Genomic DNA, 18112 nt, shown 5'->3' on the forward strand with positions numbered 1-18112 from the left:
TTTTGTCTCCATGGCCAATGTTTCGACCTGGAGGTTTTCATCAGGGCAAAAGAACAAAACAAAGTGACGGAGTTTAAATAGATGCGGGTGGCGAGTTGATGCGGTGTCCACACACCCAGGCTGGTTTATGTGACATGCGAGGACCTGTCGGCGCAGGAGCGAGTGGAGCGTGGATGCAAGCCAGTCTCCTTCAACCATGCACGGAAAAGGGGAATGACAAGAAAAATGTTTCTAATTTATTAAGAAACAATGCCCAGGTCAGCAATGCATGCCAAGAAACATGTCATTCATTTATCCCCTCCAGTCAACACAGCTGGACACACACAACTCAACTGACGTGTAAATGTAAATAAGTGTTTCAATAGCACTTTTACGATACACGTTTATATCGATAACGTCTGGAAAATCACGTCATGAGAGCGTAAAAATGTTTTTGCGATATTTGAGACTTTTTTTCAAAGTTAAGGTGTCTCCATTACCTGTTTTTACCAGAATCTCACGCGCACAGACCAGAACCATACCGCTTGATACAATGAATTTTGGACAAACAATGAAGCGAAAAAAAACAACTAAAACAACTCTCTGTAACGACCTTTACTGTTATAATGTTTAAGTAGCCTAATGATTAAGTTTAAGTTCTGCGATTTCAGACTGTCTGTGAACGCATGGCCCTATGTGGTGATGAGGTGAGGTGAGGCGCAGGAGAGAGAGAGCGGTGTCTGTGTGAAATGAGAAGGGCAGACATGAGACAAGTGGACAGGTTCGTTGTTATTGTTTTGGTGTAGTTACGGCCGACAGTAACTGGTGTTTGAGAGTCGCTCGTCGTCCTTCTAACGTCCGGTCGGACGCTACATTAATTAATTAATTAATTTTGCATATTTATATTTTTCCAAAATGATTTGGCGACCCCCAGAAATCATCTCGCGACCCCAACTGGGGTCGGGACCCCAAGGTTGAGAATGGCTGCACTAAAGTGTCATACCAGTTTGCGCGCTAAATTCAACTGTGTTAGTTAACTGTTTGCCACTTAAGCCTGTGTTTTCTTTAGTTTGTTTGTTTGGTCAAGCAAGTTATTGTGCTGCTGGCTTTTATTTTATTTCCATGCGAGGTTTTTTATGTTATTTATTTTGACAGCTGGTGGTTGCTTAGCAACGGTAAAGCGTTCGCTCGTCCCCTTCTGTGTTTGTCCGCTGTGTGACCGGTACGTACTGTAAACAGCTCCGTGTGTTTTTATTAATTATCTTTTTTTTAATCAAAATTGGAGGAAAAACTTAACATAATACGTTTTGGGTTTGATTTTGTCACATTTTGTAATGGTTTTTAAGTGTTGTCATCTTTTATTTTGTGTGTTATATCTATGTTTATAAAAAAAAAAAAGTTGTTCACATTAATGTTACAATTTAAATTTTGAAATAAATAAATTATAAGCATAACTTAATATGACCAAGGCACCTAAAAGCAAAAACACAGCAGTTTTCATCAATTTACAAGCAAGTTGGCAACACACATACATTGGAGTGAATGGGTTTCTTGGGCGGATTTGCAATACCCATATCCTGCCACTAGGGGGAGAATAAAGTGACCACGGGAGTCTATGGTGGTGTCGCTACTCTCTTTTCCAGTGCTCTACTCCCAACCAGGTTAGGTTCACGGAGTGTGTTGCCATAGTAACTGACTCCGAGCTTCAGTTACCTCTCTTTGTGAAACGGGCTGGAGTTACTCCTCTTTCCCTGGTTTGAGTTACCTCCCTTTCTGAAACGGAAAACCCAGAGTTTTCACTAAACGGACCCCAGGAACATGTCATGATGACTGTTGTGATTGTTGTTTTTGTTTTTTGAGAATGGAGCTGTGGTGGAAAATTGCTATGATTAGTATTTTCCTTGTAATGAGTAGTGACGTAGTCTTTGTAGTGCAATGTTTTTTGTTTTGTTTTTTGATAAAACTTTGCCTTTGATTTATTATCCCAGCGTATTTTGAATTCTGTATCATAGTGGTCTATAGTCTTTATCACAAACTAAAACTAAAACTAACTTCAAGATTCCTGTATACCCTGTTCAAACACATTTATTTTTGGTTTCCCCGGTCTTAATGTGGTAACAGGTACTTATCACCATACATGTTGACATTGGGAATAGGCGTGGGCAATGATCGAATTAATGATTAATAGTTGTTCAATTTAAAAAAAATCAAATAGCCTAGAGAAGATCTTGTCTGAAACATGATGGACGGCTGCTTTTATTTCAGTCAGTGATTTAAAACGATCTACTGCCGCTCCTCCGGTACCGCTTCTCATTGTCACATGACGGACAAGAGAGAGTGTGTCGAATATTTGTGGAATATTCCAGCCAGTCCAGAATAAACTCCAGCCACTGGCTTGGACGAAGATCTCCTCCCACAGGTAAGAACATTTCTTTGTTCTTCTTAATTGTGCTGACAATGAACAATGAACATACAATAATACTCGGAGACAGTTCAAGATCCAACAGAAATAAAACTGACCTATAGAAATAATTGAAATCAGTGCAGAGAAGACATACTAAACCCTGCGATGAATAACACTGAAGAGTCAGAGAGGAGAGTCTTTTTTTTTTTTGAGACTTGGGTTTTATTCTTGAATCATTTGATTGCATTTCTTAGACTGAAACAGAACATTTTTATTAGCCTACAAACCTTTGTGACATGGAGTGCCGGTTTGAAATTTCATACAGTGAAATTATGTAATAATACAGTAAGTCAAGGCTATTTTTTTTATCATCAACTTATCTCATGGCACTTTTCATAGAATGTCTGAACTACGTTGGTTCATTTAGGAGCAGTCAAGACCATGACCCACTTACCAGAGGAATCCCACATGATGGGCATGTCTGCTTCTGCTAGATCTCCTCCCACAGGTAAGAGAACATTGATTTATTCATCTGAATCATGATGACAACAAATCAACATTCCTCAATATTTTATTGCAACATGCAATTCAATTTAGGGACTGTTCAATATCCCAGAGAGAAAAAACTGACTGAATATTCATGTAACTTGAGTTCATTAATGCCACACCAATCTTTCTTGTTGTTTCAACTTGTTTCAAAGAGACTGTCAGACTATGTTGAAATATCCCTTTAAATTGTGATCTTTTAACCACGTTTCAGTTAATGCAGTCACTCGGGTGTTGATCGGGTGATCCTTGTCTCTGTGAAGTAGACACGTTAAAATCCTACTCTGATGCCTGCACTGAGTAAAGACTGAAAATTGGGGACATTTATAATCATAACAAGTAGAAACTTAAGAGGGTAGTAAACATCAAAATTGGTGCATTAAATCTCAGTTTATTAACTGCCTGTTGTTTTGCTGCTGCAACTTTGTTTCTCTGTACCACAGTCTGTCATTGTGACCTGCTGCTGTTTGTAATAATCTCCACTAGATGGCGCCTTCATCTCAAATAATAGAACTTTACCTGTCGTCAGGCCCGGCTCTAGCCATTTTGGTGCCCTAGACGAGATTACACCCAGGCCCCCCCCCCCCCCCCCAAAAAAAAAAAAAAAAATTTCATTGAGTAAATCCTGGGTAAGGACATGAAAAAAATTTGTCTCTCTACAGTCATGAGAAGAAACTGTTGTGGTGCTTGAAATGGGTATATGAAAGTCTTAGCTTCACAAAAGCAGTGGAATATACTGTATTTGACTAATAGATAAGTGTGGAAAACAAGTTAAAATTAAATTTTGTGAAATTGCTTTTTGAGCATAAATGTTATCTGTCATTCTATTTTCACCAAATGTCTCTAATGTAAAATAAAGAAGCTAAATATTGACTTCACATTTCAAACTTCATGAGATGTGTGTAGCCCTAAATAAGAAATTAGTTCATTTTTTCTCCAAACAAAATATCAACTAAACAGACAAAAAACACAAAATTTACAATATTTAACCTATATAATGTACCCCTACCCTACATGTGTTGTCACTGTGGTGCTGTTTGACATGTTAAAAAAACTGGTTTGAGAGCTCAGCAGGTCTGTGTACAGAGCTGGAGCTGTGGCCCTGCTGTCTGAGCAGGCTGAAGTCTCAACTCTCTTCTTTTTTTCAATATCTTCTACCTCATCTAATGAGTCAGAACTTTCAGCCTCTGAAGCACCTTCATCCTCCTCACTGTTTCTCTCTCCTAACGATTCTGCGGGTTCGAAGCGCTTCACAGCTGTTCTTTTGATTGACAGGTCGTCAAGGGCGGCGTAAAATGACTGAAATATAAACAAAAACATATTGAGACGGTCGCGCAAACGAGCCGGCATTTGCGCCGACTTTGAGGATTAATGCAACCAAGTATCCACACATCTAATTGAAAATGTGGCGTTTCTAACAAGAAAACAGCTTGAAAGCATTCCCACTGCAGACAGGTAGGCTACCTCTGCTGTGTGTGTGACTGCGGGGAGAGCGGAGGGCACGTACCAATGGGCATGTGGGGAGAGGGGGGGGGCGACTTAGTGAGTAATGTTGTAACATATTATATTTTTACTTTTTAATAGGCTTTGCATTTAAATTAACGTGGGATTATTTTTTTTAAGAAATAATACCAACTAGTTATAGTGAAAGTTACACTTTTTTTTTTCTTTCCCATTTGTGGCGCTGGCGCCCCCTGGATGGACGGCGCCCTTAGCATTTGCCTATACGGCCTATGCCACGGGCCGGCCCTGCCTGTCGTTACTTTATCTTACACCATTTAACATTTGATATTGGACGATGAGGTTTCATTGAGGACTAGTTTGTAGTTCTTCATACATCCATCCCATTGTCACCCAAACAATCAGTCAATTTAAGTCTGAAAAAGGAAGGTACTGAAATCTAATGAAAAACAAAGGTAACAGAAACATTTTTTGAAGAAATATATTCCTCTGATTTGTCAAGGCGATGTACAATGGAAAAACTGTTCCTGAGAGAAGAGACTGCTGTACCGTACAAGGCACTAAGGCTTTAGGAGAGATGAGGTATCCACAAGTTTCCGAACGTCATCTATGGTCAAAACTGGCTTCCGGTTTGCCGGTTTGGTGGAATTTTACGTTTACGTTTCCATGGTTTTCAGGCGTTGTCATAGTTGCGGTAAACGCATGAATCTATTAACGCTGGCTTTTAACACAGATGTCAATTTGTGTGATATCCACTGTTAAAAGCTGCTGTGATGATCCATGCGTTTTACAGATTTTCATTGGGGGAAAAAAAAAAAAAAAATCCATGCATTTACCGCGGCTACTGAAAACCATGGAAACGTAAACGTAACATTCCAAAACCGGCAAAACAGGCTACGTTTTTGACGTTCGGAAAAAGGTGGATATCATAAGCACAATATAACAGACTGAGAGAGAAGAGAAACCAACAGACATTCAGAGGGCTCCACTGCTTTGGTATCATGTAAAAACGTTACACAAAAACCAATCAACAATTCTTGGACCAGCAGAAACATGTTGTGTTTTCATCGCCTCAATGACGTGAAATGAAACAGATTTGTTAACGTTTGTTGAACCGGAATGTGAACAAATCAGTAAAATGCTGCCATTGTTTTAAATAAGAATATGAAAAATATGGCAAATAGGGCCTACACATTGTCTTTCATCCTGAACATTTCCTGCATTTTACTGTGACAGTGAAAAACAATAATTCACTACAAAGCTTCAAGATGTAAATTCATAAATTCATCTAACTCACATTGCACCACATATCAACTCAACGTTAAATAAAATGAAGTGGACTAAAACAAAGTTGTGAATGTGCCCAGAGCGGTATACGGTAAGTAGATCAAGAGGAACTTCTAATGAAGTTTAATGTTGTGTTGTCACATGGAAATGTATATTTCTAAAGATGTTAGTGATACCCTACTAATTTATATCGTTTTTATGCCTTTATATTCAGGCAGCTCATATTTTGGTTTATTTTGTGTTTTGTTTTTTTTACTTGCACAAAAAGAACACACAAGAATGTGTAATAAATGATTGATAATTCCATTTATTTAACCGATGAATGAAAAACATTTGCAAATATCATCCTAAAATGTGTGAATTACATTTATGAAGAAAACTCACCAGTAGATCTAAATATTACATCATATTATCCTGGATATATCAATTCTAAATGAAAAAAATCAGTATTTCAGTACATTTATACTCTAAATAATCTGAAAAGTAAGCAAGTAGATAAATGTTAAAACAACAAAATAAACATGACTGAGAGAAATACAATGAAGTAAAGTCACTTATCACAATCAGGGACAAAAGTAAAGTGAACCGATTGAGGGCTGTGTGACCTCTGCAGTTTGTAATAAATTTCATTGGGTGGTATCATCTCAAAAACTTCAGATAGATAGATTGATCGATCGATACATAACCTTTATCAAGGTGTCACTCCACAACACACAAAAATACATAAGGGTACAGGGGGAATGCATAAATATGTAATTTATATAATGCACATTACCCACCCCTTGACAAAATTAAACAAGTGTTGAGGACCAGAGTTGTGAGACACACACTAAAAAGTCATAAAAAAAGAATAATAAAAAAAAGTGTATCATGAATTATATCATAAACTGGAACTCATGAAAGACAATCTTCTATTAAAGCAGATAACAGTGGCACGGCCGTTTCGGCTAATGCTGTGTTCAAGGCAGGCTTTTGAAACCGTAAGTTACAGCTTCAAGTCACAACTATGACTTGGTAGCGTTCCAGGTAACCCGTAGCTCGTGTTTTTACCGTCCTGTTGTCTGTGAAAGTTCCCTATAACGGCCACTCGTAACTTCCGACCCGTGAACTCGTACCAGATCGAACTGGTATGACTTCACAGGAAGGAAAAACACAAAGTACGAGTTTCCTTGAACGCACCATGAGTTAGCAGCCCCCGCCCTTGTCAGGCATCAATTGGTCCTCGTGCTACGTCACCACATTCACGCGCATCCCTTGGCTGCACACACAGCCCTTCATGCCGTTCTCTCCCCTCATTGGATAACACTTGTATCCCACAAGGAAAATTTTCTCCTCGGGTTACAGCAGAGCAGAGTGACGGAGAGACTCGTGTTTAGGCTGAAATACTTCATGTAAGTGATTGCTGACGGAAAATAGGACTATTTAGGACTTATATTAACAAAAACATTCCACTGATATCTGCTTTAAGGATGGAATGGCAGGCTTTTGCACTTCTGTTGATGCAATGCTGCTTACCAGTTAAATTACACGCACGCATCATCGTGCGTGCGTGTAATTTAACTGGTAGTTACAGTGGGTGCATGAATTTTACCACCATCATTCCAACATGGACTGAAGAATGGATGGAGTTTTCCAGTGAAGGAGCAGCCAGTAAAGGAATAGAGAGGAGATGCAGTATGAACATCGGTAAAGGAGACAAGACCCTTCTGATAATCCACAAACACTCCCACCTTCACTGGATTAGACTTCAGAGAGAGACGGACTGGTTGGTCACCAGAAGCAAAGTACTGACCGTAACACTTGAGGCTTATTGTCCAGAAACCCTTGCTGGGGCTCAGTGTGATATCTCTCTTCATGGTGGACTCTGAGGTCACTCCTAAAGTCCATGTAGTCCACATACTGCCCTGAGCCTCAAAGTAAAAATTTCTTGAAGTGAAACTTTGCACTGATAAGACACATCTACAGTCATTGTTTGACTGGGGGGGTCTGGGATTAACCTTATTAGGATCCAGAGTCACGTCCACTACAAACTGCTGGACTGTGTCAAAAAACTTAATCTGTTCATTGAGCGTTTTCTGCAGTTGAATCATAGCTCTTCTGGCAGTCCCCTCATATGATGGAGGACGGACTCTGACCTTTGCCCAGTCCTTAGTGGGAGGAGCAGTGTTGAGGGAGGAGAAGCTTCGGAGGAGGTGGAGGTGGTCTTCAGACAGTGAGAGCTGATTTACCTCAGAGCTTCTCTTCTTCAGCTCAGTGATTTCCTGTTCCAGCTCTTTGATGAAGCCTTCAGCCTGTTTCTCTGTGGTTCTTTGCTGGCTGTTGATCATCTGGGTGAATTCAGCCAGGCCTCTGTCAACAGATTCCTTCAGAGCAGTGAAGATTTTAACACCTTTGGCTATTTCTCTGTCTGCTTGTTCTTTACCGATCTTCACTGAGCTTTCGATCTCCTCAATCTTCTTTTGTCTTCTCCAGATCATCTGCTGAATTTCAACCTCTGTCTTCTTCAGCTCTACCTTCTTTCCTTCATATTCATCTTTCAGAGGAACAACATCATGTGTCTTGTGGTCTGAATATGTGCAGAGCACACAGGCACAGGTCTGGTCGGTCCGACAGAACAGCTCCAGCAGTTTATCGTGCTGTGTACACACTCTGTCCTCCAGGTTCTCCACAGGCTCCATCAGCTGATGTCTTTTCAGACCTGACATTGTCCGATGAGGCTCCAGGTGAGTCTCACAGTAGGAGGCCAGACACACCAGACAGGACTTCAGGGCCTTCACTTTGGTTCCAGTGCAGACGTCACAGGGAACTTCTCCTGGTTTGGCAGCTCGTTGCTTTGAGCTGCTGCTCTTGGCTCTGAACTGAGCAGCCATCTCAGAGATGATCGTGTTCACATACAGCTCAGGTTTTGTGTTGTAAACCCTTTTACAGTTGGGACAAAAGCACTGATCTTTGCCATCCCAGTGCTGAGTGATGCATTTCTTACAGAAGTTGTGTCCACATGGTAAGGTGACTGGATCAGTGAACACATCCAGACAGATGGAGCACGTAAGCTGATCCTCAGTCATGTCTACACACTGAGGACATAAATGTGAAGAGAAAACAAACCTGTCATAAAGAGAAAATCATCCTGACATGTACCGTTTCATTTGCACCAAATGGAAGAAACTGAGAAAATTAGGTAACATATAAGCAAAAGAGTGAATTGAAAATTTGTACAAGAGGAAACGTCTCTCTACAACCTTGTCACCAAATCAGTTCAGGTGGGAACCTTTGAAGTTTTGCATCAGTATCAGAGAATCTCTTCAGCTACTCACCAGTGTTCAGCTCAGACTCCTCTGTGATGTTGAGAAAACCCTGATGGACTCAGTTTAGTTTCCCTGGAGTTAGAAATAGGGATTTGTGTCGACTGCAGCTCTGCTGACACTCACAATGACTTGGACTTGACATAAAGCTCTCCTTATATTTCAGTGTAGCTCCACCTCAGTACAGCTCTGTACATGAGCTTTTATTGACCAAAGTTGGCCTCTGAAACATGCTGAGTTTGTGTCTTTTGCAACCTTTGTTACTGTAACTATAAACAGACAACATCCAACTCACATGTTTTTTTTTATTGATGAAATAACATGATAAAACAACAACCGTACGGAAGACAAACATCTGTATCATGATGAAACATGGAGTGAAGGGATCATTTGATCAATGCCGAACGTTGCAATGCACAACATTGATTTGCGACGTTGCAGAAGGCACTTCACATCACTTTCCACCTTCGAATGTTCTCATGTTTTCAATAATTAGTATTCTGTTCAAATAGCGAAGTTCACATAGGAATATGTACTTTACTTAAACCTTTATTTTAACTCGTTGGTCACTGAGTGGGATTACAAGTTTACAAACAGCAACATCAGAGCAATACCACTGAAAAACAATTGCAGGGTGATTTACAAAAGTCAGACACCTATACAATCAGAAAGATAGGGGAAATTCTCCAGTCCCAAATTGTGTTGGAGAATATTTCAAGGGCTTACAGCATCAAATGAAAAGGCTGATTTACCAAGCTCAGAATGTACAAAAAGAAACATCAAACCACTGGATCGAGTTGAGTAAGATCCAGAGCGCCATTCTAGTAGGGATGAAATGTACTATGGGGGCTGCTTACCAATAAGGGCCTTGAAAATATATTTGTTATGTTTTGTTGATAGTATAGTCGAGAGAGACAGGAAATGGAGAGGCAGAGAGAGGGGAAATGACATGCAGCAAAGAGCCACCCGAGTTCAGATTCGATATGAGGCCGACTACAGCTAGGACTAGCCTCTGCTCTATCTACTGAGCTAAACCAGGGCCTTGAAAATAAACACCAGTGCTTTGTGTGTCTGTCAGAGAGAGGACCAACCAACTTTTTTATACAGGACACAATGACAGGTGTCATATCTTTATAAATCCGTAATAAATCTGAGAGCAGAGTGATAAATGTAATCCAAAGGTTTGAGGGTTGTAATTGCTGCATGTCTGTAAATAACATCACCGTCGTCCAAAACTGATAAAAAGACTGACTCGACAATTATCTTCCTGCAAACCAACCGGAGTGCTTAGTGCTGGCTCCTCCTATCTCCAGACTTACTGTGAGCGTGTTACACGGGACTTTCTCTGTACTCTGTACTCATCCATTCGACTTGTGCCACAGAACCGCTAACTTAGCTAGCATAATAGCTATGGCTTCTCTTTCTCCCTCCACTTCTCAAAGGAAAAAATTATTTGATCTCTGTTTTTAGCCTTGTTGTAGCAGTAGCTCCCAGTGGCAGCGCAAGATGCGCAGGATTTGCTGTGAGATGTTCTTCCGTGTTTACATCATACATCCAATGGTTTATAACGACGAACAAACATCTCGCAGCAAATCTCGTGCATGCGCACAAACATCAATAGAGCCACTGAGAGCTACAAAACAGAGATCACATTAATGTTTTCTGAACAACTTTTTCATGTGGCGGCTTCAGGACACTTGGGTCAGTAGGACAAGCAGTATGGAGGTACAGTATCTGGATGTTTCATAGTGTGTGTTTTGGACGATTCAAAAATGAACTCTATCCTCCTGCCATTATACAGTAGCTATGCCAGCCGGACTCCCCCCCTGGAACTCCAAAATTGTTTTGATAACTCCGAAAGTTCTCCAAACCCTTCCTTGGCATGACGGGAGTAGGCAATTGGTGAATTATAGATTTTGGGTGAGGTATCCCTTTAACAACAGTTTTGAGCACATTAAATGTTCTTCTCACCTTGCAGCAGGTTGTGCAGGTAAAGCGTAGCTGAGCTGTCCCACTGAGTGGAGCGACTACCGAGGAGAACAGAAACACGTCAGACGTCGGTTTGATTGAACAGTGTCTTCTGTGGTGAGGAGGCGTTCATTTGTTCGTCTTACGTGATCTCCGGATTCTCCTTGTACACAGACACTCGCAGGGTTGTTGGTTTGATTCCTGCCAGGTGGAACCTCCTCACCCAGAACGGCAGCTGGAGGAAGGTTTCTACACTATACTATACTGTACTATAAAGTACTAAACTGTGGAGTTTGAGGATAAAACAGTTTTTGAGGATGAGTATTTCTCTGTTTTTTGGGGCGAAACTAAAGATGAAGCTGGCTATGAACTGCACCACAGGGGAAATAAATATTTATGCTGCTTGTTGCAGCTGATAACTTCACACTGGGGCTGCTTGATTATCACTGTTCAGTCAATCAATCAATCAATCAATCAATCAACTTTATTTATATAGCACATTTAAAAAACCACAGGGGAAGCCAAAGTGCTTTACATTAGGACATAAAAAAAGTTCAGGAAAAGTCTCAGTGGGCGGAGCTCACGTTTTTCTAGACTGGCCCATGGGCAATATAAGGAAGTACCAGTACCAGTATCTGTCAACAGGCCAAGGTGTTTGAGGATCAAGAATGAAAAGGAAATGTGAATATTTGCTTTGCAATTCGATTTGTGCCCCTACATTTTCTGTCTGCGTTCCTAAAATTTTAAGCCAGGGGCCACTAAGCTCCTAGTAAAAAAAGTTAGCCTGGAGCCCTGCAAGTTATAAGTAAAAGTCCTGTAGCCTATATCCAGGTGCCTTTTCTCATTAACCAAACCAGAAACATAACCAAAATATCTAAAAAACAAAACAAAAAAACAACAAACAAACAAAAAAAACTTACCAGAGGAATCCCACAGGACGGGCATGTCCGCTTCTGCTAGATCTCCTCCCACAGGTAAGAACATTTCTTTGTTCTTCTTAATTGTGGTGACAATGGACAATGAACATACAATAATACTCGGAGACAGTTCAATATCCAACAGAAATAAAACTGACTGAATATTCATGTTAGTTGACTTTATTCATCGCACACAAATCTTTGGACTTTTGTTTTGTACCTTTGTGTATTGAACCAATGAGAAGATGAAACTCATTCTAAATAGACCTAATAATTGAAATAATTGAAATCAGTGCAGAGAAGACATACTAAACCCTGCAATGAATAACACTGAAGAGTCAGAGAGGAGAGTAATTGTTATTCTTGAATCATTTGATTGCATTTCTTAGACTGAAACTGAAATTTTTTATTAGCCTACAAACCTTTGTGACATGGACTGCCGGTTTGAAATTTCATACAGTGAAATTAAGTCAAGTCTATTATTTTTTTTATCGTCAACTTATCTCATGGCACTTTTCATATAACCAATGTCTGAACTGTCTGCATCAACGTTGGTTCATTTAGGAGCAGTCAAGACCATGACCCACCAGAGGAATCCCACAGGGCGGGCAGGTCTACTTCTGCTAGATCTCCTCCCACAGGTAAGAGAACATTGATTTATTCATCTGAATCATGATGACAACAAATCAACATTCCTAAATATTTTATTGCAACATGCAATTCAATTTAGGGACTGTTCAATATTCCAGAGAGAAAAAACAGACTGAATGTTCATGTAACTTGAGTTTAATGCCACACCAATCTTTGGATTTAATTTATTTTTCCTTTGTGTGATGTGTTACTGTAAACTTTTTTTTTTTTTCATTTTGTGTGGGCTTACTAACCCTTACTAAATGAAATGTAACAGTGTCCTACAATACACGTTTTCTTCAACTGTGAAACTTTTTTATTTACATCAGAAAATCACCATCAAAATTACAGCAAATTATATTCTGACTATGTTCATACACAACTTGTTGCTGTGTGACCTGCAGCTGCAGTTTGTGATAAACTCCACTAGAGGGTGAGATCAGCTCCCATTCACTCTAGTCTAAACACCTTACTTTTAGTATCACTTGCTGAAACACAATTAAACCAAAACTAGAACTTCACTTGACCTTAAGTAAAATTAGATCACATATTGACATTAAGTAAAATGAAGAGGACGCATTAAAACAGAACGTGTGGACATTACATGTGTCCAGAGAGATATAAGAGGAACTTCCAGTGAAGTCGAGGGGTGTGAGGATACAAGAAATCTTTTATCTTTCTACATGTACAAATAGAACTCACAAAACAAACAAAATGTGTAAAATAAATGACTGATAAAAACAAATAAACTACTTAATGCATTTTACAGAACAAAGAAATACATTTATGAATCTTCCTAAAATGTGTAAATCACTCTTCTATACATATATGAAGCAAAACTCATGAGTAGATCTCAACATTACATCATATTATCCCAAATAATACAATTCTAGATGAGAAAATCAGTGACTCATTTTCAATCATGTTAGAACTGAGTGAGTAGATTAATTGTATTTATTGTAATGAAATCAAGTCGCTCATCAAAATCAGGAACAAATGTGTAACCTTCAGATGTAGTTTGTAATAAATTCCACTGGAGGGCATCTTCACAAAAATTTGAACTTAACATTAATTCATTGTACACCACTTATCATTCAATATTAGTTGATGAGGCTAAAGTAAGTAAATTGTGGAAGAAGCAATTTAACATCATAATATGATGTCAAATTTAGAAATTAGATCAATATTTGCAGAGAAGGGGCTTAAATACAATTATAACCATATAGATTTCTGCTCATTGTAATGCACAAAACGCAGGGTCATGGATTTTGACACCACTGTTGGGACAGGGACTGAAGAATGGGTGGAGTTTTCTAGTGAAGGTGCAGCCGCTAAAAGAGTAGATAAGGGCTCCAGTATCAACATCATAGAACAAAATCAGACCCTCCTCATAATCCACAAACACTCCCACCTTCTTAGGCTCAGACTTCAGACCTAGAGACATTTGTGGGTCACTAGAAGCAAAGAACCGACCTCTGCTCTTCAAGCTGACAGTCCAGAAACCCTTGCTGGGACTCACTGTGATTTCTCTGTTACGTCTCCCTCTCACTGTGGTCACTGAGGTCACTCCTAAAGTCCATGTAGGCCAATTGCTGACCTGAACCTGAAAGTAAAGTCTACCTGAAGTGAAGCCCTGCTGTGATAAGACACATCTACATTCATCTTCTTCATTTGCCTGTTGTTTAGCGGCAGACCGGGGGGGTCTGGGATAGACTACATCAGGATCCAGAGTCACACCCACAGCAAACTGCTGGACCTTCTTCAGCTCAGCTGCAAAAAACCTCTCCATGTGTTTATTGAACTTTTCCTGCAGCTGAATCGCAGTTCTCACCACAGTTCCATTGTATGATGGAGGACAGACTCTGACATATGTCCAGTCCTTGGTGGGAGGAGCAGTGTTGATGGAGGAGCAGCTTTGGAGGAGGTGGAGGTGGTCTTCAGACAGTGAGAGCTGATTTACCTCAGAGCTTCTCTTCTTCAGCTCAGTGATTTCCTGTTCCAACTCTTTGATGAAGCCTTCAGCCTGTTCCTCTGTGGTTCTCTGCTTCTCTTTGATCGATCTGTCAACAGATTCCTTCAGAGCAATGATGACCTGAAAACCTTCTACTATTTCTCTGTCTGCTCGTTCTTCACCAATATTCACTGAGCGTTTGATCTCCTCAATCTTTAGTCGTCTATTCTGAATCATCTGCTGAATTTCAACCTCTGTCTTCTTCAGCTCTACCTTCTTTCCTTCATATCCTTCTTTCAGAGAAACAACATCATGAGTCTTGTGGTCTGAAACAGAGCAGAGCACACAAACACAGGTGTGGTCGGTCCGACAGAACAGCTCCAGCAGTTTCTCGTGCTGTGGACACACTCTGTCCTCCAGGTTCTCCACAGGCTCCATCAGCTGATGTCTTTTCAGACCTGACATTGTATGATGAGGTTTTAGGTGAATCTCACAGTAGGAGGCCAGACACACCAGGCAGGACTTCAGGGCCTTCACTTTGGTTCCAGTGCAGACGTCACAGGGAACTTCTCCTGGTTTGGCAGCTTGTTGCTCTGAGCTGCTGCTGCTGCTGCTGCTGCTGGGTTTCTGTTGAACTGAGTGTCTGAACTGAGCAGCCATCTCAGAGATGAACGTATTCACATGCAGCTCAGGTCTTGTGTTGTAAACCCTTTTACAGTTGGGACAAAGACACTGATCACTGCTATCCCAGTGTTGAGTGATGCATTTGTTGCAGAAGTTGTGTCCACATGGTAAGGCGACTGGATCAGTGAACACATCCAGACAGATGGAGCAGAGAAACTGATCCTCAGTCAGCAGACAGCTGGCAGCAGCCATGTCTACACTGAGGACAGAAATGTAAAGAGAAAACAAAACTGTCATAAAGAGAAAACCCACCTGGTATCTGCTGTTGCAATTGCACCACATTATAAAAAAAAAAAAAGAAAAGAAAAGAAAAGGTAACAACATTGTGAATTGATAAAATAAATTTGTACCAGAGGAAATTGCTCTCTAAACCTTGTCACCAAATCAGTTCAGGTGGGAACCTTTGGGTTTTTCATCAGTATCAGTGAATCTCCTCAGCTACTCACCAGTGTTCGGCTCAGACTCTTCTGTGATGTTGAGAAAACTCTGATGGACTCAGTTTAGTTTTCCTGTAAAAAGAAACAGAGGTTTGTCTCAACTGCAGCTCTGCTGTCATTCACATAACTTTGGCTTTCACTGAAGCTCTCCTTGTCTTTCAGTATAGCTCCACCTCTGTGGGTGCAGCTCAGTAGATTAGCTTTTATCAGCTCTGAAAACAATACAAGGTGAGTTTGAACAAATTCAAATTAATCATTACTTCTTTTTGACCTTTGATTCTGTGTGTAACCCTAACCCTCTGTGTCTGTAGAACACAACTAAAGAGGTCAGGGCAAGAAAATAAATAATTCAGGGGCTCAGCCTGAAGTGAGTTAGGGTGGATGAAGACACACGCATGAAATCTACGCAAAATAAAATACCATTTTAAAGGAGCGATATGTAAGACTGTGGCCAAAACTGTTCCTGCAGTCAAATTCAAAATTCTGTACCATGTTGTTTTCCTTCCCCTTCCCCCCCAGACTTGAGGTTGCCAGATAGCTACACGCTAATTTCTGACCTGCTCCCACTTTGTGGCTACCCCGAAACTCACTCACACAGTCTATAGGCTTTGTTTCTGCTTTTGTCAAGACATTTGTGAGAGTCTTATACCCCTTTCCCACTGGCCTAACAATCAGCTTTTGGTGGCAGTGGGAACAGCGCATCGACCCACGTCGACCCGTGTAAAACGACTCGGCAAGCCAAATGCCGATTGACCCGCGTTTGAAAAACCTGCGTCGACCTGATAATTTTAGTGGGAAAGCGGCTATAGCAAGGTCTTTTAATCAGGGTATCCGCGGGGTCTTGAATAGTATTAAAAGGTGATAAATCACTTTTGGGAAAATTAAGACCCTTAAAAAGTATTAAAAAGTCTTTTCATGGCTTTATAAAGTAAAATTTTGAAGGTATTTTTTTCTGAATTAGCTGTCCAAGAGTTTGAGTCCTAAAAACGTAAAAGTGTGTGAATTTATTCATTTTATTAAAAAACAAAGATGAACCGGTACATAAAAAAAGAAAAGAAGATTGTTGTTTTTGTTGTTTGAGAGTGGAACAATGTTTTTTTTTTTTTGATAAACTTTGCCTTTGATTTATTATCCTAACCTATTTTGAATTCTGTCTGTAGTCTGTAGTGGTCTGTAGTCTTTATCACAAACTAGAACTGTTAAGTTAAAAGTGTCACTGATGTAAATGGTTACAGCTTGATGTGGCCGTGAGGTACTGAAACATATTGAAAAGGTCTTGAAAAAGTCTTTAAAAAGTATTAAAATTAACTTCAAGATTCCTGTATATACCCTGTTAATGTTGGCAATGTCACAATGACATAATCCACAGTGCTTGTAGCTCAGTGGTAACTGGCAACCTGGATGTTGAAAGGTTAAACCCTGCCTTTCTGAAAATAAACTTCCATTCTTCGTAATGGCGGGGTTTCCCATTTTTTCTAAAGACTGCTATTCCGAAAAGCGGGGTCCGAACGGACAGACAGACACAATTCGTCCCCGCTGTTGCTGGTCGATGGAACCTCTCTCTCTATCTGGCCTGTCTAGTCTCTACCTGATCTTTTTTACTAAATTTAACCAACTCCGTTCTTCATTGCCTAAACCCAACCAAAGCACAGAGCAAAGACATTTCTTTTTTTTCTCCCCCGGTCTGCTGTCAGCAGGAGTGGCACGGCTGCAGCAGGTTCGCGCCTGGGTGAAGTTTCGTGGGTGAGGGTTTCGAATAGGAAGGCTGTCCACATGCAGAAATGCCACTAACTTGGTGACTGGGAGTCAGCGGTGGGTGGTGCAACAGGCCAAAACACAAAATCAAAACATAAACATGATTTGCATGCTGAAAGTAAAACTACTTTTTTTTTGTCAGTTAGATCAGTATTTCAAATTAACATAATTCCTTAATGTCTGGTGACATATTGCGTGATTTTTTAAATTTATTTTTTTTAAGTATATTTTGGGGGGGCTTTTTTTGCCTTTAATGGACAGGAGAGAGAGAGAGACAGGAAATGGGAGGCAGAGATGGGGGGGACACACAGGATAGGGCTGCTCGACGTGGGATTCGAACCGGTGCCGCCTGTAGTGAGGACTGTAGCCTCAACACACCAACTGAGCTAAACACCACCCCATATTGGGTGATTTTATGACAACTTGCCATACATTTCTTAGAGAGAAACAGACACATCTGGGTTGCAGCTCTGCTGTTGTTCGGACTAACTTCCACTTTTATCTGAGGATATGTGACGTTTCACCCGTTCAGATGTTTTGTTTCTCTGTACCACAGTCTGTAGTGTGACCTCCAGCTGTTTGTAATAATCTCCATTAGATGGCGCCTTCATCTCAAATAATAGAACTTAACCTGTCGTTACTTCATCTTACACCATTTAACATTTGATATTAGATGATGAGGTTTCATTGAAGACTAGTTTGTAGTTCATACATCCATTCCGTTGTCACCCAAACAATCAAGTCTGTAAAGGCAAGGTACTGAAACCTGGAAGTAAACACATGCACACAAA

General features: G+C 40.3%; 2 protein-coding genes across 2 annotated transcripts; both read right to left on the minus strand.

Moving 5' to 3' along the window:
- Positions 1-7233: 7233 nt before the first annotated feature.
- LOC146986507 (nuclear factor 7, ovary-like) lies at positions 7234-8742 on the minus strand. The gene has a single exon (XM_085780493.1). It carries the CDS (start codon positions 8740-8742, stop codon positions 7234-7236), a length of 1509 nt encoding a protein of 502 aa, XP_085636619.1.
- A 4986-nt stretch (positions 8743-13728) lies between these two features.
- On the minus strand, positions 13729-15368 carry LOC146986508 (E3 ubiquitin-protein ligase TRIM39-like). Its single transcript, XM_085780494.1, has one exon. The coding sequence runs from the start codon at positions 15364-15366 to the stop codon at positions 13729-13731; it is 1638 nt and encodes a 545-aa protein (XP_085636620.1). The 5' UTR covers positions 15367-15368.
- Positions 15369-18112: the final 2744 nt, after the last annotated feature.

Source organism: Trachurus japonicus, chromosome 6 (assembly GCF_045865225.1).
Source record: "Trachurus japonicus isolate A0001 chromosome 6, Traja_1.0".
Classification (NCBI taxonomy): Eukaryota; Metazoa; Chordata; class Actinopteri; order Carangiformes; family Carangidae; genus Trachurus; species Trachurus japonicus.